The following is a 21,675-nucleotide window of genomic DNA, read 5'->3' as shown; positions in this document are numbered from 1 at the left end:
GTCATGTCTCACTGTGACACCATGGACAGTAGCCCACCAGACTCCGCTGTCCATGGGGTTCTCCAGGCAAGAATACTGGAGTGGGTAGCCATTCCCTTCTCCAGGGGATCTTCCTGACCCAGGGATTGAACCTGGGTCTTCTGTATTGCAGGTGGATTCTTTACCAACTGAGTGACCGGGGAAGGTTTACAGCACAAAGCCATACACATCAGTTCTTTTACTGAATTTGCTACACGTCTGAAATGGTATGTCTATAATAAAAGTTTAACCAGCGTGTTCTAACAAACCACCAGCTCCTCTTCCACTGCAGCCACCTGACTGATCGTAACTCCCTCTCAACTGCATTTATCGGGAGGTCACAGGTACACGTTCCTAATACACAGGCCACGGTCCTCTGCCTCTGTCCCGCAGACAGCATGCCGGGTCGTCCTCTGCTGTGGGCTGGGGCACTTTTCTGAATCAACCTGCTCACAAACACCTCTCTGATCAGTGGTAACAACACGTCTGCTGCTCTGTGATTTGTGGAAATTCTGCTCCTTTCTAGTATCTGTTAGCACTTCTAACCTACTCCCTTATTCCTCACTTTTACGTCTATATTTACGATTCCTGTGCATTTAATCCACAAAGTCATCTCTCAAAGACTTTCTACAACTGAAGATATTATGAGCACGAATTCCTTGCCTGATTTTATAATAAACATTAATAATTTTAATTAGTTAATATCCATTAATTCATAACATTAATACATATCTATTAAATGTTGTTGGGTTTGTGAAACAATGCCTAAAAGCTGAGAGAGATGGTCTCACCCACCCCACCACTTGCCTGCTCAGCTACTGTGTGCCTACTGGGTGCCACATACTGTCCTGTGTCAGGTCTACAGGCCCCCTGACCCCGGCCATCAGTGAAGCCCAAGAGTGAGAGCAGCAGAGAGGTGACTGTTACTCCAGATAAGTTACGGAAAAACACAGGGCTGCTTCCGGGACTGGGGTGATGGGGGGTTTTCAGATGAAGTGATGCAGGGTGAGACCTGAGCAGGGCCCTGCTGAAGGAAGGACGTGGCCTCCAGGAGCCGAAGGGCGTTCAGTGTGGCTGAAGCCTGAGCGCGGGAGCAGAAGCAAGGCTGGAGAGGCCCCACAGCCTCTCCCCAGACGGCTGAAGGATGTGGGCATTTATCTAAGAGCAGCAGCACCCACACAGGACTTTGAGAGGAAAGCTCCCTCGCGATGCTACAGAGAAGACCGGCAAAGGCGTGCAGAGGATGGGAGCCAGGGGTCTGAGGTGCTGTCCTCTGAGGCTAGCCCCTGGCTGGTGTCGAGGAGGGCTGCCACCATCCCTACTGATCAGGACAGCTCCCTGTCCTGAGACCAATGGTGCAAATCATATGGCCCATGCTGAGCTCTTGCCTTCCGTTTGGGAGACTGGAATCTGGGCACACGCCAAGCACAGGGTGCACACGGGACCAGGCCCACATAAAGGCGGGGCGCCGAGTCTCTCACAAGCTTCCCTGGGAGACCACTCTCCACGTGTCCTGCCTGCGCCCCTGACAGAGGACCCCCGGGGCTGCCCGGCCCCTCTGAACGCCACGCCGTCGCGCTCTCCCTGGGCTGTCATGCATCGCAACCATGAGAGCCTTTATGTGCCGAGTCCTGGGCATTCCTTCTAGAGAATCCCTGCACGAGGTGGTCCAGGGAACCCTGACACAGGAGTCTGCTAGTAGAGCCCAGACAGGTGCTAACAGCTAACAACCGGGGAGGGCGGTGGGTAGGTGAAGTGCATGGGCCTGACAGTTCGGAAGCAGAAAGGGAGGGGCTGGCAGTGGAGGAGAGGGAGTGACAGGTCAGAGGCGCCCAGGCTCTGCTCCCTTAGCCCCTGTGCAGCACCAGGGGTGTGTCCTCAAGTCCCTCCCTCTGAGCTCTTGGCACCCAGCTGCATACCTGACTGAGCGTGCTGCCTCTCACGTGCCCCCCAATCCCTAGCACGCTGGCTGGGGACAGAGAAGCTCGGGCCTTCTTCACTTTTACAGATTGAAGTATCTACTATGTAATCCGTGACACAAACACATTTTAAAATTAACGTAAGTTGCATATCTTTAATTTACTCACTTGTAAAACAGCCAGAATGGTACTGACTTTCAGGTCTCTGTGCAGACTGCCGTTGCTGCAGTAACCATCTAACAACAGACCCCTCTCCTGTTATCACTACTATTCTTGAGCTTCTTACTGAACTTCAAGGGAAGATTCACTTTACACTTCTGACTAAACCTAAATACTTGTAAAGCAATTATCCTTCAATAAAAAATTAATGAATTAAAACAACAACAACAACAAAAAACCTAAATACTTTAGATGATTTACAACTGATTTCTTTCTGGAAATACTTGCTTTCTGATTTCCTAATCATACATGTAGAAATTTCATTACTCAGGCAAATGTAAAATAAAGCTCGGAGACTTTCAGTCTCTAATGCAACGGAGTAACAAGGCACACAGAGCAGTACTTACTTTGGTATCGATGGCAAAGCCCGTTCACCTTCTGTGGAAAAAAATGAAAAGAGAGAGATGAGGCTCCTTTGGAAAAGACTGTATGTAGAAATCAGAGAAAGAAGACGAGTCCTATCCCAGAATTTTAGCAATAATCCTTTAAACGGAGTTGTTACATGCCTGTGATGGGTTATCACAGCTTTATTTTCAGTATTTATGACAAACATGCTGTCTGCAGGTGCAGACTACAGGAAAGGCACTGCCTCTCAAAACCAGGCTAAGGGATAAACAGAAGAAAGCTGTCTTCCCAGGAGATGTTAGAGAAGAAAGAATTTTTCATAATCAAAGCCAACATTCTTTACAAAGACTGAACACCCTGCATAGGTTTGGCTACTCCAAAACCTAAACAGAGAACACAGAAATTCAAAGGACACCGGCTCTGTAGCTGCCAGAGGAACATGGGTCCCGGGCAGCCGAGGGGCCAGCAGCCTCAGAGCCTGAGGAGGCCCAGGGACGCAGCTGGGGGAGGTGCTGGGGCCCCTACACAAGGGGCTGACCCCCGGCCATGATGGCTGGGCTCCGGCCGGGGATCACAGGGGAGCTCAGGACTTGCTCAGGGGCTGGGGAGACGCGCTCCCCAGCCGTCCTTAGTGAACCAGGAAGCACGGAGTCCCTGGTTTAACCTCTCTCATCTGGATTAGCCTGGTGGTAAAGCCATCCCACCAGTCCCCTGACTCCCTGGGAAAAGGGTTACTCTTGTCTTGGTAATGTGAAATTATGACCCTAATTTGCACAATTCTTTCCTCTGAGGAGAATTTAACTAAAAATTGAAAAACTGCCACTGAGTTTTCTCTAAATTATAGGAAAAGTTAGGTAAGGCTCCACAAGAAGGTCCGGGGTCACAAAGCAACTCTGGTGGAAGCTGGTTCGGGCACGTGGCTTCTGACTCTTACAGTTTTCTGCCCCAGTGGTACCACCTATAAAAGCACTTTCTAAATTGAAGCAATTATGATGGATCACAGAGCTAACAAAGTACACCTGGGCACAGGAGCGCCCACGTGTAGAACTGAGACGTCACTTGGAACTGTTACCCTCACAAACACATGCATGTTGCTTACCATGAAGCAGCTCATAACCTAGAGAGAACAGACGGGTATGTATGCAGCTGTTCCTTAAAGCGTGTACCAGGAAAATGGTGCATTAGAGTTGTAGAAACATATTTTACACTTATTTGAAATTTTAAGAAACTAAATTAGAAAGTGTACATATGCTCCTGTCCACATATTTCTAATTATAATCCATTAAAAACATTTGACTTTAAATATTATTTCAATTAGGCAATATAACTTTAGGAATCTATTATAAAATAGTCACAAGCACATATGCTGTGATTTAGAATAAAGTAAATTATCAGGCTTAATAATCTATAAAGACCACATAAAATTGATAAAAGCCTCAGACCCACTACGTTTTTATGAGAAGCGATTTCATTTATGCTGTCTTCATATGAATGAAGAATTTAATGTGTCTCATTTCATGAGATTTGATATCAAAATGTTTCTTCCAACAGGGGAAAAAAGTCAACTAAAAACCAACCCAAGAAGATGTTAAAGCTTCAAACATTTAACGCCTAATGTCTGAATGTTATTTTTTCATATACCAACAAATTGATGAACAATATTTTGATAAATTAGGGTGAAATAAAACAATTATTTACCAAAAACAAGACAGGTGCTATAGTACATTTAACATTTTTAACAGAATACTATCTTTATGTGAAGCAACTTTTCCAAAACATTTAAGCAATGCTTGCAAGGTATATACCTTCATTTAAATGAAGCACAAAATGAAAACTCTAGAGCTCAAGAATGCAAAAATTTTTAATGAAAGGAGCCTTTAGATATCTCTAAAAGCAACTTCACTACTGTATTTCACATTTAAAAATGCTATCATAACACACACTCCATTTTAGGGGGAAAATAAATAAATAGATTTTATTGGTTTGATCATGGTGGAAAAAAACAGTTCTGCCAGATTATTCATGTCCTGGAATTCATGCACTTACTGGCCTTTTGGCTGATGGCTTTAGTATGACATCCTGACACTAACAAAGGTTTAAACAAAGATCCCAGCGATGCCTCTGCTTCATCCCCCACCCCCACGCCCTCCACCTGCTGTCAGCACAGAGAACTGGACCGCTGGGCAGCAGGACTCTGCAGTGTCTACACCGGGAGTGTGGGGCCTCATCTGCATCCCTCATGTCTCCCCGACTCCTCCTCTGATCATCCTTCCCACGGGGTGGGGAAATGCTGGCAAGGATCTTGCGTCTGCCTGCCCGGAGCGGCAGCCTGATGGGGGCAACTGTGCACCCGGACCCACCTCCCATGCTACAAAGCAGGTGCTGCTCCTCCTTAGGGACGAGAAGTCCCCAAGCCAAGGCTCATCCAGTGTGTCACGATCACATGGGGACGAGCAGCATCTCTGAAGTCTGTGACACTGTGGGTGCCCTGAGCCGCCTCCAACGGGAGGCCATTCCCACCCTGCTTCCCGCAGAGACCACAGAAGCAAGTACCACTCTTCTCGCCTTCCTGGACAGAACTGAGGCGCAGGAAGCTAAGTACTTAGCAGATGGCATGCACTCATGATGTGAACCCATCGGTCAATGTAATTCCAAAGCCTGGTTTTTTCTTGCTTTGTTTCAGAAATCCAAACCCTCAGAAACACTGTGTCTTAACCCTTTGCAAAAGGCTGCAGAGACTCAGCCCCGTTCCGAGGATTCAACACATCATGCTTCAGACTGAGTTTGTTCTCTGACTGCTCTAAGCTTTTGAGAGCTTTAACAAAAAAATAGGAGACTTTATCTATATGAGTTATAGGGACTTAAAAAAAAAATCCCTTGAACATAATCCCAAAAGTTTATTTAAAAAACACTAATGGTAACTGAGACAATACTTTAAGGCTGTCGCTCAAATCAAAAGGGTCTGAACACAAACCATGTGTCCTTTAAGCTCTGTCCAAACCCAGCTCATAGGCTGTGAGCAGAGTCGCTGCCCTAGAAAAGCAGGAATACAGATTTGCTGGGCTGAATTATTTGTTCGCTCTTCACGTTCAGAGTGGCCTGAAGGAAGGCTCGGGCTGCGGGCGAGCCCGGCGGCGGCGCGGAGGAGGCTGGGGCAGGGGCAGCTCACCTTTCTGGGGCCGGATGATGAAGGACTGCGTGGCCCCGTGCACCAGGCGGCAGTACCCGTCGATCAGGTCGGCCATGTTCTCGGCGATGGTCAGCGACGGGGCCGTGACCGTCAGGGGCTGCACAGGGGAGAAGAGCCAGAGAGAGCGGTCATTGTTCCTGCCGCTCCTCAGAGGGCCAGCTGTGCCGTGACATCAGATTGAGACGCCCTTGAGCCCAGAGGAGAGTGGGAGTGAGACGAGATCTGTCATCAGGTCTCAGTGAGGAGGGAGCGTGGTATTTAAGGATCTTATTCCTAGAATATGTGACAGAAGGCAAAGCCAGACAAAAAAGAAAAAGACACTTAAATCGCTTAGAGTCACTTTCTAGAACAAAGAGGTGGGGGAAAAAAATGTTTCCTACAGAAGGTCTGGCCCCTTAGGCATACTCTAATTAAGAATTTAGAAAATTAGTAAGCTCAATTATGGCTTCTTTTAGAAACTAGACAAGTGTAGAGTAGACTTTTATCAACCATCCATCATAATTTTTCTTACCTTAAAGAAAATTAGTGGAATTTCATTATTTTGAGCATGCAGAGCATGCTCTACCTAAGAGCTTAGAAATCACTTTTTTCAAGGCAAAACACACAATTATGATACATTTCCTAAAAGACCTGTCATTAAATGTTATCCAGGAGATAATCAGAGTGGTATTTTTACTTTCGAACACAATTATGTCCTAACTCACATAGTCTTCATAACTTCCTTCTAAAGGAACAACTCAGCTTGCCTGCGTCATCCTAAGTATTGTTTGAGGGCAGCAAGCAGAAAGGAGGACAGCCTGAAAATCATGGTGCAGACAGGAAATTACTGAGAGATTTTTCAGGAAATGTGAAGGTTTCAATATTTCATGGCATCACTGGTATAATTCTGAGAATCAAATGTACTGCCCGGAGCCTCAGAAATGCCAGGATTCCAAAGCAGGAAGAGCAAGAATGAGATGAGAGAAGCCTTGAGAACAAACCTGCCCCAGCAGGGGTGGCAGCAGCACGGAGCCCAGGGGTGAGGGTGGGGCCACGGCAGTGCCCCAAATGGGCTCCATGCAGAAGTAACCCTGCGTGCGCTGCTCCCACACCCCCACAGTGAACATCACATATAACACCATCCAGAAAATAAGACAGTAGCACAGTTTACAGAATTTATATACTTTTAAGAGGTTGATTTTCTTGGTAATTCATGATAATATTCTAGTTTTTCTACAGAAAGACTACATTAGTTTTTAAGTGAATCGATGCGTTTGAACGATGGTGCTGGAACAGACTCTTAAGAGTCCCTTGGACAGCAAGGAGATCAAATCAATCAGTGAGTTCTAAAGAAAATCATCCCTGAATATTCATTGGAAGGACTGATGCTGAAGCTCCAACACTTTGGCCACCTGATGCAAAGAACTGACTCACTGGAAAAGACCCTGATGCTGGGAAAAATTAAGGCAAAAAAAGAAGAGGGCAGCAGCGGATGAGATGGTTGGATGGCATCACCAACTCAATGGACATGGATTCAAGCAAACTCTGCGAGACAGTGAAGGAGAGAGAAGCCTGGCATGCTGCAGCCCATGGGGTTACAAAGAGTTGGACACAACTTAGCAACTAAACAACAACAATTTGTTATGCAGGGCTTCCTAGGAGGCTCAGCAGTAAAGAATCTGCCTGCCAAGAAGGAAACACAAATTTGAGCCCTTGGGAAGATCCCCTTAAGGAGGAAATGACAGCTCACTCCAGTATCCTTGCCTGGAGAATCACCATGGACAGAGAAGCCTGGCGGGCTACAATCCATGGGGTTGCAAAGAGTCAGACGTGACTGAGCAACTGAGCACACACACACACATCTGTTATGTGATGCTCATTACGTAAGAGAGAGCTGAGATTCTGATGATCCATAAAAACTTCATCTGTATCCTGAAACAATCCTTTCAATAAAGGGCTAGTTTAGAAATAATGATTGTTTCAGGATATGGCAACCCACTCCAGTATTCCTGCCTGGAGAATCCCATCGACAGAGGAGCCTGGCGGGCTACGGGCCATAGGGTTGCAGAGTCGGACAGGACTGAATAGACAAAGCATGAGCAGAGGCTATCTCCTTTATCCCCCTTACCTCGGGCGCCCCTGCGATCTTCAGCTGCAGCGTCCCTTTCCTGTCCTTGTCTTCACTGTTTGAATACTGGATGGTCTGCACTTGGTTGAAGTCGGCCAGGTGTGTAGGCTTTGGGAAGAAAAGGCAAACACTTGACCACAGACGCCAGACACTCGTGCACTATCCCATGTAATCTCCGTGGTCCCCACCCCACCCCGCTGACAGGGTGTCTGGGGAGCCTGACTGTCCACCTCGCCCAGGAGGAGGGGGCCTTTCTCACTCTGAGGAGCTGGCATGGACCTGCCAGGGCCGCCTGCTCACCTCACTGTCAGGGGTGTGTCTGCCCTCTGTGCTCCTGGAGGCAGAGGGGTGCTCCACCTTCAGGGGCTGGACGAGGGGGCGCCGTGCCCCAGCGCGAAGACACGCAGAGGAGGAGGGAGGGAGCCCCTGACCTGACTCTCCAGGTGACAGTCTCAGTCTCAGGGCACATTCTGCCCTGCTTCTCTCAGAGAGAGGGACCCATGCCCACTCCCAACACACCATGAGCAAGGAATGTCTCTGACCTGTTCTGGGGTTCTTCTGAGGGTTTTGGTGCTGGGGAGACAGCGGGCATCTGAAGGACCCTTCCCACACGGACACACCACCAGCTCATTTCCCAAGAGGAATGGGCTTTTCTTCTCATGCAGACACAATGTGCCCATCAGTCCCCACCCTCAAGCATTTCATGACAGCCGTCAGTCTGCAGGGCCAAATCCCACGCATTTACCCGAGACTCGCGGCCTGCTCAGGGCCGCCTCCTCTCGGGACACCACAAGTGCCAGCCCCTTCCTGCCGAGCCGAAGCACACTTACATTGCAGCCCTTGTCTGTGAGGTAACTGATTCCTTCCTCGGGGCCAATCGCCAGCTCTACTGAAATAATCCAGCTTGACTTGAAGGTGAAACAGGTGACGGCAAAGGCACCAGGAGGAAAAAGAGGTATTTTAGATGAAGAACCACTGAAACATTAAAGGACCAAAGCAGGGGCCAGACAAGCTTCTACTCATCTATGTCATCAAATAATACAAAATGTGTCCAACGCCAGGCTTTCCTGGTGGCACTGGTGGTGGAGAACCTGCCTGCCACTGCAGGAGACGCAAAGAGACTCAGGTGCGATCCCTGGGTTGGGAAGATCCCCCGGAGCTCCAGGATTCTTGTCTGGAGAGTCCCACGGACAGAGGAGCCTGGTGGGCTACAGCCCAGGCACACAGCGTCGGACACGGCTGAGCGTGTGCACACGCACGCACAACCCCGTGGTGCAGCAGCGCCTGCGCGGCCTGAGCTCATGCCAGTGAGCCTCAAGCCAACAGTTTCTCTGGGAAGATTATCTGCGTAGGTAAACTAGCCCTGAGAGAACAGTTAATCAACAAATCGCTGGGATGGGATTAAAATAAATCTAAATATGAACACAGGCAAGCTATTAAAAAAGGATTGTTTCAGTCTCACGTTGACACATTTTCTTTTTGTGTTGTTCTCCCACTGTACAGTGGTAAAATATTCTCATGTTAAACACGGGACAAATTAGATTCCAATCAGAAACTGAGGTATTCATGGAAAAGACAAAGAGATTCCACCGAGTCCCCTACTACAAGTCCCCATACTTACACCAAGGGCACACTTGAAGCATTCTTTATCAAATCTGTACACTGGGGAGAGGATCTCAAAGAACTTCAAAATACTTTCTTCTCTGTTAAGGTTGGCAAACTGTCTAAATGTTTGTTGGATCAATTTTCTTAGTGTTTTGGCCTGTGTGATAAAATCACAAACATCTTTTCAGAGTCAACAGTAAGTGAAGACCATGGCAGTAACCCCCAACACCCAGGAACATCTCTTCCCCAGCACCACGTAATACCACCTGCATTCACCAAACATCATTATGTATCAGAGTCTGTTTCTTTTTTAAAAAATAATTATAGTAAAATACACACAACATATAATATACCATCTGGTGGCTCAGATGGTTAAAAAAAATCTGCCTGCAATGCAGGAGATCCAGGTTCAATCCCTGGGTCGGGAAGATCTCCTGGAGAAGAAAATGGCAACCCACTCCACTATTCTTGCCTGAAGAATCCCATGGTCAGAGGAGTCTGGTGGGCTTCAGTCCATGGGATTGCAAAGAGTCGGACATGACTGACTGACTAACACTTCACTTTCGACTATTTTAAAGTATACAGTTCAGCTCTGGCTCGTCGGAATCGGGGGTTCCTGCGGTCGGCAGAGGAGGGGGATGACAGCCCTCACACACCCCACACTTCCCGGGCAGTTGACACGTCCTTTCTGAAGCAGTCTGGTAACAGAAATCAAATACCTTACAACTACAGCCTTTGAGAGATTATCCTTTGGGAATAATGAAAGAACTAGGTGAAGACCCAGCAATGAGGAGGCTCCGTGCGGAAGTGTGCAGAGGACCCCACACACACACACGTGAAAGTAAGACAGCCCGGCGTGGTGGAGACACAGTCACAGGAGCGCACAGGAGGCGGGCCTCACGCGGGGGGCACACACACCACGCATGAGGGAGGCAGGGTGGGTCGGCATGTCTGTCCCGGGCACATGGGGCCGAGGTGCTCCCACAGGTAAAGCGGCCGCGGGAAAGCTGCGTGGGTGGAAGCCTGCACAGGAGGCCGACAGCTGGCTGTAGCCAGGGCCAGGGCTCGGACAGGCGAGCCAGTGGTGGGATCCCAGGCAATCTGAAGAGGCCACAGAGGCTAAACCAAGGAGAAGCATAGTGAGTTCCAGGGCAGCAAGGACTGAATCTCAGATGTTGCCTAGAATGTGAGTGGTCAGTCGTGGACGCTCTGCAAAAAAAAATCCAGGGAGCGCATTTTGGGGAAGACCCATCCAAGCTCTGGCCACGAACCCAGGGCCTGCAAAGGGCTGCTCTCACCATAGCTGAGATGGCGTCCAACCACCGTTCTAACTCGAGGCTGTGCAAACAGTCTCCGACTCTCCTCTGGAGGATCACACTCACCCACCTAGATCTCCATGACACCTGAAACCTGATGGGCCGCCAAGAGAACCTCCCTCCACCCTGGCCGGGCCAACGAGACTGTGCTGATTGGCTCTGCACCCCGACGCCCCTCGAGGTGCGCAACCTCTCCAGTTCCGCCCCCTCGCCACTTCCGCTGCAGTGTCCCCATATCAGAGACACAAAGGGCTGTGCGCTGCCCCCGGCGAGCAGGGGTGAAGTCATCTGCCTCGCACCAAACAGAGGCCAGTCGATGGCTTGTCCTCTTTTCCAAAACCCTCAGCCGCAGGACATGCATGGGGTCAACTAACAGCACACCTGATCACTGAACCTGCTGGAAAACTTCCGAGTAACTGAGCAAAGATGTTTGAAAGTAGTAACCATACAGTGTTAGCAGACAGTCTAAGCTATAGTTTTACGGATCTGTCTCATCCAGCTGAATCTGGGGGAAACACGTCACGTTTATTGAATGCCCATCTCAGTTTTTGCTTTGGCTCGCTGTGCATGTACGCCACCAGGCTAAGGTGCAGGAAGGCACAGTGACGAGCAGCAGCTGCAGAAGCTAGCGTACCGGCTTGGGGCTAGCTTCCTGGGACACAGGGCTTTACGCCAGCCAAGAGGGGCGCCTGGTCAGGAATGAGTACCTAAGCTTTCTCGGGGTCTCTGCTTCAGTGAGGCCACCCAAGAGGACCAAGAGATCTCACATACAGCACCAGTGCTGGGCGAGAACTAGAAAATGCTTGCTGTCTGAGAGGAGCCCCAGATTCATTTCTAAGAAGGATGTCTTAGCAAACATCAGTTCTTTCCTTCTTTCTCAGTGAGGAAAAAGTTTTACGAAAACTGACTCCCTAGAATCTCTTGATACTAATAAATATACCTCCCTATTTACAGGGTTTCAATATCCTCTCTGTGTTTGAAACAAGGCATCTATCAATGACAGCTAGTTGGTTTTCAACCAGTCCATATACAGAGAGAAAGCAGTACGACTGGGAAGAAGCATCAGAAATTGTTGCTATTCAGCCTTCTGAACAACAGAAATAATCCCGTGTTAGTCAACCTAACATTTATCAGATGCTGCTCTTAGTAGAACAATGGCCTCTGAGGGCCTCCTGGATGAAAAGGTTAATATAATCCTAAAGAAAATATGCCAGAAAAGAAAAATACACTAAGAAACAGGAATCGAGGAGTTACGTTATCTCCCCCTCTCCCAGATGCCAACTGTAGGTCTGTTAACAAGCGCGTGTCAAGTGTGTTTTTCTAAATTGAGTTGTAACTGACATACAAGGCTGTATTAGCTTCAGTACTTGCACACATCAGCACTGTGAACCGACTGCCACAATGTCTGGTGAACACACCATCTCACACTGTTACGCATTTTTTTTTTTCTTGTGATGAGCACTTTTAAGACCTGCTTCCCAGCACCTCTGAAGTACGTGACACAGTGCTAATAACTGGTCAGCGTGCTTTACATCACATCCTCGGGACTCAGTCATAGCTGCAAGTCTGCACCTGGTGACCCCTGCACCCATCGCACTTCCCCCATGTCCCACCACCTGTTCTCTGTATCTAGGAGCTTGATGTTTTTTCTTTTTCTTTTCATATAAGTGAGGTTACACAGTATTTGTCTTTCTCCATCTGACTTCACTGAGTACAACATCCTCAAGGACCATCCATGTTATTGCAAATGGCAAGATTTCCTTCTTTTTACAGCTGATCATATTCCAGTGTGTGTACGTGTGGGTCACTAAAGCATGCCTCCTTTCCAGCTTCCATGTGTGTGTGTGCGTGCGTGTGTATGTCTGAAGAATGCCTCCTTTCCAGCCTCCATGTGCGTGTGTGTGCATGCGCATGTGTCTAAAGCATGCCTCCTTTCCAGCCTCCTTACAGGGGTCCAGACCAGGGGGGCACTCTCCGTGCAGAGGCCAGGACTCAGAGGCTGAGTGAGTGCTGAGCCGGGTACTTCAGTGCTCACCACTGGTACGGGAATGATGAGTAACTTAAGTGCTCCTGGGAGGGGCCTAGGAAATCACTCTATTACTCTGAAGTACAGATACTTAACTGTGGCTCTCGTAACATTTCTAATCCTGAAATGAGATTTCTACTGTGAATTATACTCAAATAAGCTGAAATCTGGCTCTTTTATTTGTGACATAATTTTGGATTTACAGAAGAGCTGTAAAGACAGTGCAGAACCCCCATCGACCACCCCACCCCACGCCCTGAGGTAAACAGCTCACACGACACTGATGCAGCTGTCAGATAGGAAGGCGGCGCCGCAGGAGGCCTCACTGAGACGCTCCCGCCTGCCCACGGCGCCCCGCTGCTCCAGGATCCCACGCCACACTTACGCACACCCCCGCCCCTGCGGCTGCCACGGCTCCCTGATACTTGTGAAGAGTAATAATTATAATTTCGTAGACAGTTCCCTCATGTTGCGACTGACTTAGTTTTACTGGTCCGGTGTTTTTAAAAACGTGCCTCTGGCACTAAGATCAAAGAGAGAGAAGTTTTAAATATCTTATAAATTATTCTTAATAATCAGGCACATACACCCCAATCCTATTTGCCATCAATCAATCAATCATAGCTTTCAGTTCAGTCGCTCAGTCGTGTCTGACTCGTTGCAACCCCATGAATCGCAGCACGCCAGGCCTCGTTCCATCAAATATAAGGTAAACTTTTGACACTTCAGGGTCAGCATTAACTACAAAGGATCTTCTAGAAATCCAGATATGAAGGGGAAAGGCACAGAAGACAAAGTGGCTCTTGGAGAATCAAATATTAACTGATCAGGCCATTCTATAGGTTAGTCTGGAAGAAACAAGAAGGTGCGTCATGGGGGTCTCTCACCTCAGCTACACGTATATTGCAGCACCTGAGGCCGGTACCTGGGGTGGCCTATTTTGAGTATGAGGACCCATTTTAAAAGCAGGATAACTTCTTGAACTCCCAAATGCCAGCAGCCATGCCTCTTGGGGTAACTGCTTCCCTGCACACAGCTCTGACCAGACTCGGCACGATTCTGAGGCCGCCCCGGGATGCACACATGGCCACTGGAGGGCCTACCAACGTGACCCAGCCACCTTCACACCCCTTCCTGCTTTCTAAGGCTGCACTGGGCCACGCGAGATTCTGTCCAGTGATGGGGCAGACACCCTGAAGAACAGTGTCTGACATTCGTGAGCGCCCCCCCTCCAGTCCACCCAGCAAAGGGCAGACGGGTGCACAGGGCAAGCTTCTGTGCCCATGCTAGGGCCTCAAGCTACAGATCAAACTGAGCCCCACACGACTCAAGGTGTCAGGTCAGAACCTTCACCAATGCAGGCCAGCTCCAGAGCCAGCTACTGAACCACTGTGCTTGGGCGTCAGTGGACGGGATGGTGTCCACACGGCTGCTCCAGTGTGGAACGTGACCTCTGTGACACAAAGTCACAGCAGCACAGCCGCAGTTCCACAGCTTATAAATTAGACTGAGACAGGTGCTTGTGTTATGTGTGTGTGACCCTTGGGTCGGGAAGACTCCCTGGAGGAGGAAATGGCAACCCACTCTAGTATTGGCGCCTGGGAAATCCCATGGACAGAGGAGCCTGGGGGGCTACAGTCCATGGGGTCACAAAGTCAGACACAACTGAGCGACTAACACACACACACATATGCACACACACACACCGATGTGCTAAAAAGCCACAGCAATCCTACCTACCCTATTTCCTTTGTTGTGGAAATAAGAAACCAGGTTCCAAACCATGAGGCTAGGAAATGGCAGAGCTCCTCTGAGCTGGACTCGGACTTGACACAAAGCTCTATTCTCACAACGCACTCGACCGTGTTCTGGAAGGGCTGGGGAGCCACACATCACATCCCCGATCTCCCCTCCCCTGCGGTGGGAGCTGCAAACAGAGGCAGGAGCTGGCACTCTGCAAGAAGTTACTAACAGGAAGGAGCGTCCCCCAGTCAAGAGAAGACAGACCTTCAGAGTGCACGTGTACGCAAGCAAGCACGCACACAAGCGCGCACACAGCAGCGCCTGTGGCTCTTCATGTGCTGCTGCTTTACTTCTCTGAGCTGAACCTGAGACTGTGAAGATTGAGGTGATGCATTCACCACTGTGAACACAATGCTCCTGGTTTTGTACTGAGTGCACACACAATCAAGACACAAAACCACGGTTTTCTGGGAGAAAGCCCCAGTTTTAAAAGTCTACTTCCCATGAATATGACTAGAGTAACGGTCAGCTTCTTATATTCAGACTTTTACAGGTAAGAGGGACGAGCACGTGGCACAGGGGAGGTATCTGCCTAACACGGTCATCTGATTATGATAAAGACGATGCTAATTACCTTGACTGAATCCAGTAAACTCCTAGGGAAAAACCGCTTCAAACCAACATCTTTCCTGAAATACAGAAAGAAGTGAATTAACAAATGATACACCAAATCAGTACATATAATGACATTGTTGCAAGAACATAAAAGAAGTTTATTTATCCTTCCACACATTATTCAAGAAGGAAATACATATATTAAAGCTCCAAATGACTGGCATAGTCATGGAACACTTGGGACAAGTAATTTTCTAAATGTGTGCAGAAAACATTGAGACAAGTTGGTTTAGGCAGAAAATGTTTTTGTAACCCTTAACTATTACAAACCCTCTAAAATATTGCCTCTTTTACAATGTGTAAATAAACTGCAGTTTTTTGAACACTCTTTGAAAGTTTGCCTTATAAACCTCAATTCCAGCTGGGTAATGCTATATTTGTATAGAAAGTAGGCTGGCCTGATTAGAAAAAGATTTGAGTTATACCAGGGATGCTTAAATTACCTTAGATTAATCCTAAAATCTGATGATCCTTAAAAACAAACATTAGTCAATGTTTAAAATCTAAGTTTCACACAGAAAGCAAAACAAAAAGAGAAATTAAGTGATTGGCCTAAGGTCAAAAAACTGAATGTGAGGACATGTTGGAAGTCCCAGTGATTTTCTTTAGATCAGGCTACAAAACCAACCATTAATAACAAGTGCCTCACGGCATTCTGACCGAGAAAACAGGTGAGAGAATGGCTCCTTCTCACGGGAAAGACTTGAAGGCTAAAGGAGAAGGGGACGACAGAGGATGAGATGATGGGATGGCATCACAGACTCAATGCATATGAATCTGAGCAAACTCTGGGAGACAGTGAAGGACAGAGGAGCCAGATGCAGTCCCATAGGGTCACAAAAAGTCTGACACGACTGAGCAACAACAACGTTTCTACTTATTGATACTTTGGATATAAGTGAGCCAGGCTTTTTGGCCACTAGGTGGCAATCACGCTAGTAAGATGAAGCAAAGCCTCTGGACATAAAAGATGATCAGGAGACATAGAAGATATAAAAGGATCATGGACAAAAGTGAAATACAAGTATCTTTTACATTAAAAAAATAAAATTAATATAAAATATAAAAAAATAAAACAAGGATGACTTCGCCCTTAACTATAAGTGAGCAGGTACTACAAACAAAACCACAGAAAACAAGTCAGAATTTATGTGGTTGACTGCATATCCAAACATTTTAATCCCCTATTTCACACTCTACTAGTTAGAACCTAAACCAGCGAACTCCTTGCTAAGTCCTGGTCTCAGATCTCATATCCTTTTATTATTCTATGACGATGATGGTGATGACGATGTTTAGCACATCCTTACAAAATCCTTGCTCAGCTCCCATAACACACTGTTTACTGGTTTTACTAATCAGCAAATTCATATAACTCTTGGCTTGCCATTCTTCTAATCACTTTGCTTATAACTTCCCTTTCTTATCTTCTCAGATATAAACAAGGGGAAAGTGTCCACCCAAGTTCTTCCCTCTCTTGCTGCCTCCTAACAAGACAGGAACTTAGCATTCCAAGGATTTCGGAGCTAATCACTATGGGAAGTGGCAAAATAAGCACATAAAAGATAAACTAACACCACAGAGCATTTTCTTCCCTGTTTCCCTTGTCAGGGACTTGCTTTATGCAGAGTTCTGCCCTGGAATTTCGGCTTTGCAGAAGGATGGATCTGAATGCCTGGTGGATCTTAAGGGCTGTGACTTACTGCCTGTCGACCTCAGGTGACGCCTGCGTGTAACATGGGCCCGCTAGCTCCTCCTGACAACAGCGGCGCTGAGAGGTAGAGGCGGCGCTAAGGCCTAGAACCCTATGGGCAGCTTCCTCTCCTCTGGGAATACCACGGCTGCCCCTGCTGTCTGGTGAGAGTCTGGTCTCCGTGCCTGACCAGCCGTGGTCTTGAGCAGAGGCAGGTGTGACCTAATGCTGCCGCGAGCGGAATGGGGAAGAACCGGGGACACAGGCAGGTGGGTGAGTGGACAGCAGACTCAAGAGGTGCTCTGGATGCAAAGCAGTACTCAGGAAAAGATGATAGGGGAAGGCTGATGCATGGGGGCGGGGAAGGCCAGGGCCAGCTTCGGGAGGCCCAAGGCTGGAAAAACCTTAATCACACATATTTAGTGAAAGTGAAATTGAAAGTCGCTCAGTCGTATCCAACTCTTTGCATCCCCGTGGACTGTATAGTCCGTGGAATTCTCCAGGCCAGAACACTGGAGTGGGTAGCCTTTCCCTTCTCCAGGGGTTCTTCCCGACCCAAGGGAGCAAACCGGGGTCTCCTGCATTGCAGGCGGATTCTTTACCAACTGAGCTATGAGGGAAGCCGTTAAGCTTATTATAAATGAATTCTCATGTCAAGGATAAATTTGTTTCTCCTTTGGCACTACTTCTGAGAAGATTCAGACCTTGTCTGTTGCTTTAACTAATTAATACTTTGTGGACATCATTCCTCTCAGATTTAAAGCTCAGGCAAAAAAGCAAACCAAAATCAACTTTAAAATATAACTGTAATGCAGATTATCATACAGTATCCCTCTTATCCTCATCCCCAAACTCTCAAGAATTGAGTATCATTAAGAATACTACTAAGGTCCCTTAACCTCTAAAACGATACCTTACAGTCTCTTACAAATGGATGTTAAAATTCTCTAAGTTTAGAAGAAACTGTCATTGCTTCCTAACAAACCTCTCACCCTAGGCTACCAGGTGGCATCTACGGATGATGGATGGGTGGCAAGATTCAAGGGGCCTGGCGCCCTGGTGATGAGGAACACTGACTGCCTGGCACAAAGAGAAATAACCTTCTATCCTGGTTAAGCCACTGTCAATCAGTTCATGCCAAATCTGTGAGCTTTCCCTTCATCAATATATTATCACAGCCAACTTAAGAAAGCACTAGATCACCAATGACAAGAAGGACAATTAAAAAAGAAATGAAAGCAACGCACCATTAGAATCAACCTCAGCTAACTTTAAATCAATTCACTGAGGAAATACCGACGGAATATCTAATATCCTGCTAAGTGCCAGAAACACCAGGAGCTCCCTATATCAACACAGCTTACTCTAACAGAGGAGAGACAGTCACACCAACAACTACAGCAAGACACCTTTCTTTAAAGAGCAAACCACTTCAGGAGGAAGGGAGCAGAACTGAAGAGTTACGTGATTTACTTAAAATACTTGCACAGTACAATTCTGTACTGTGGAGAAGAATCATTGGTACGTAAGTCTTCCTTCTACAATGTTACATTAGGAACCATAATTCTAACACTGTATTATTAGCTTATTTTGGTTTCATCTGTCATTGTTAGCAATGCCATTTTTCAGCTGGATAACAAAACATTTTTCTTAACACATCCCATCTGACTCCTGTCTGTGATTTATAAGAGACATAAGTAAAAGAACCATCTGTGTGCACTCCAGAATGCGCCCTTGCACTGTGAGACCCCAGGAGGCCAAGTTTCGGGGTTGGGAGCTGGGGTTCCCCTCTGCCTACAGAAAAGGCACCATGGTTCTTCCAGAGTGGGAAAGACATAGAAAAAAACACTGATTAACTCTGGTTGATTTAAAGAAAAAGTACAGAAAGTTTTACATTTCCTACTCTCCAAAGTTGGGCTGATTTTTTTTTGCATAATTGAAAATAGCTATTTTGAAATGTGGTAAAGTTGAAGGTTCACTATGTTATAAATTACTGAGATTGTCCATAAATTTTCTGGCAGAAACTAAGAAGCTTTATGGACTATTTCAGTTTTTCTCCTTATGGGTAAGGAAAAAGAGAACCCAGAATAAACTAATAAAGAACAAGTAACATTCTGCACTCCTGTGTAATTCTTTTCCATACCGAGAAAAAATATTCACACTTCTAAGTGGCTCCAGGCTACTAACAAACACAGTAGAAAGGACGATGCAGACCCGCCAGACGCCCTGGCTACCCATCCCCGGGCAGGACTGCCTCAGGGAGCACAGAGCACCACCCCCGGCCACACTGCGACCGCAGCCTTGCACAGGCCTTTCAACAGCTGCAGTAGAAGACAGAACAGAGGAAAGACCACAGTTAGACTAGAGTTGCGAACAGAGTGATGACGCTGTGAAAAGCCTGCACTCAACATCCTGGCAAATTTGGAAAACTCAGCAGTCGCCACAGGACTGGAAAAGGTCAGTTTTCTTCCAAACTCAAAGAAAGGCAATGCCAAAGAATGCTCAAACTACCACAAAATTGCACTCATCTCACATGCTAGTAAAGTAATGCTCAAAATTCTCCAAGCCAGGTTTCAGCAATACGTGAACCATGAACTTCCACATGTTCAAGTTGGATTTAGAAAAGCCAGAGGAACCAGAGATCAAATTGCCAATATCCACTGGATCACTGAAAAAGCAAGAGAGTTCCAGAAAAACATCTGCTTTATTGACTCTGCCAAAGCTTTGACTCTGTGGCTGTGGAAAATTCTTCAAGAGACCACCTGACCTGCCTCCTGAGAAATCTGTATGAAGGTCAAGAAACAACAGTTAGAACTGGACAGGGAACAACCGACTGGTTCCAAATCGGGAAAGGAGTATGTCAAGCCTGTATACTGTCACCCTGCTTATTTAACTTATATGCAGAGTACCATCATGAGAAATGCTGGACTGGATGAAGCACAAGCTGGAATCAAGATTGCCAGGAGAAATATCAATAACCTCAAACATGCAGATGACACCACCCTTATAGCAGAAAGTGAAGGAGAACTAAAAAGCCTCTTGATGAAAGTGAAAGAGGAGAGTGAAAAAGTTGGCTTAAAACTCAACATTCAGAAAACTAAGATCATGGCATCTGGTCCCATCACTTCATGGCAAATAGATGGAGAAACAGTGGAAACAATGACAGAATTTATTTTTGGGGGCTCCAAATTCACGGCAGATGGTGACGGCAGCCATGAAATTAAAAGATGCTTGCTCCTTGGAAGAAAAGTTATGACCCACCTACGAAGCATATTAAAAAGCAGAGACATTACTTTGCCAACAAAGGGCCATCTAGTCAAAGCTGTGGTTTTTCCAGTGGTCACGTATGGATGTGAGAGTTGGACTATACAGAAAGCGGAGTGCTGAAGAATTGATGCTTTTAAACTGTGGTGCTGGAGAAGACTTTTGAGAGTCCCTTGGACTGCAAGGAGATCCAACTAGTCCATTCTAAAGGAAATCAGTCCTGAATATTCATCGGAAGGACTGATGCTGAAGCTGAAACTCTTAATACTTTGGCCACCTGATGCGAAGAACTGACTCATTTGAAAAAACCATGATGCTGGGAAAGACTGAAGGGGGGAGGAGAAGGGGATGACAGAGGATGAGATGGTTGGATGGTATCACTGACTGGATGGACAAAAGTTTTAGCAAGCTCCAGGAGTTGGTGATGGACAAGGAAGCCTGACATGCTGCAGTCCATGGGGTTCCAAAGAGTTTGACACGACTGAGCAACTGAACTGTGAATACGGTAAAGCTACCCTTCAAGAACAAGGCAAAATAAAGGAAATGACAAGATGACAAAAGCAGAATTTCACCTCCAAAGACACGTTAAAAAAGAAGTTCTAAAAAATGTGCTTTAAGAAAAAGGGTCCTTTTATCAGAAGACAGGCTGAGCTCCAAGACACAGTCCAGCCAACACAGTGACACAAGCAGGCTGCAGGGCTCCTCCTGACACACCACAGAGCTGGAGGCGGGAGGCAGCCCACAGGTGGGGATGCGGCGCCAGGGCTGAGCAGGTACCGGGAGGTCCAGTCGTGGCGCTCACGCCCTGGCTCTCACTGGAAGCCCCCATCCCCACCGCGGCCGGAGCCCCCTCAGCAGCCACCTGGGGGCTTCAGGAAGCAGATCGAGACAGTCCAGCCCCCCAAAGTCACTTTCAGATACAGAACACAAAACGGCTGGCACGAAAAGCTTGAAGAAATAAACAGCACAATCCTTATCTGTCCTTATTTAATTTGTTAAGAGGCACAACATATGGGACATGTGTATCCATAAACACACAACCACAAATATTTAGTACACTATGTTAATATATTAGGTTCAGAAGTCAAGTGATGAATTCCAACTAAAACAAGACAGACTGCTCGGGGTGCTAACTCATTTGTCACAACTGATACAAAAAAGGCATTGCAAAAATAACTATCCCAGCTACTACCACTAGCTATCATCTCAAACGGTTCTACCCGCTCAAGACTAATTCCCCCAAACATTCACCTCTACTTTTATTTTAAATGAGCATATCTCCCCTGTAAAACCCTGTTTCCAAAATGATGGCAGATTACATTTTCACAGTGTGACACAGCTTGGCTGACCCGCCATGTCAAGTCTTATGGACAGCCTTTCACTTCACTGCAGTAACATCCTCCAAACAGCACAACAATTTCAGTAATAATATGGCAGGAAAAGGTGCTGGCAAAAAGCTGCACCATTGCTAATGAAAATAAAACTGGAAATAACAAATACCAAAAATTTTTGCTGAATTAATTATCAACAGACAATTTGCAGAACTTTCAGCCTC

At 47.0% G+C, this 21,675-nt stretch overlaps 1 protein-coding gene across 23 annotated transcripts in view; it reads right to left on the bottom strand.

Moving 5' to 3' along the window:
• The window catches only part of PTK2 (protein tyrosine kinase 2), a 193,462-nt gene that overhangs the window by 70,894 nt on the left and 100,893 nt on the right, over positions 1 to 21,675 (bottom strand). For all 23 annotated transcript variants that reach the window (XR_008701993.1, XM_055545652.1, XM_055545655.1 and 20 more), the window contains 6 exons: positions 15,123 to 15,177; positions 9,420 to 9,560; positions 8,629 to 8,706; positions 7,799 to 7,906; positions 5,671 to 5,788; positions 2,504 to 2,534 (listed from right to left, as the gene is read on the bottom strand). Coding sequence is in view for 22 of the 23 variants with exons in the window: in XM_055545652.1 (XP_055401627.1) it covers positions 2,504 to 2,534; positions 5,671 to 5,788; positions 7,799 to 7,906; positions 8,629 to 8,706; positions 9,420 to 9,560; positions 15,123 to 15,177 (531 nt within the window). In the remaining variant the exon portion in view is untranslated. The remainder of the gene's footprint in view (positions 1 to 2,503; positions 2,535 to 5,670; positions 5,789 to 7,798; positions 7,907 to 8,628; positions 8,707 to 9,419; positions 9,561 to 15,122; positions 15,178 to 21,675) is intronic.

This window comes from Bubalus kerabau, chromosome 14, assembly GCF_029407905.1.
Source record: "Bubalus kerabau isolate K-KA32 ecotype Philippines breed swamp buffalo chromosome 14, PCC_UOA_SB_1v2, whole genome shotgun sequence".
NCBI classification, from domain to species: Eukaryota; Metazoa; Chordata; class Mammalia; order Artiodactyla; family Bovidae; genus Bubalus; species Bubalus kerabau.
Note: the sequence above shows the minus strand (reverse complement) of the source record. Positions and strands in the feature narration are given on the sequence as shown.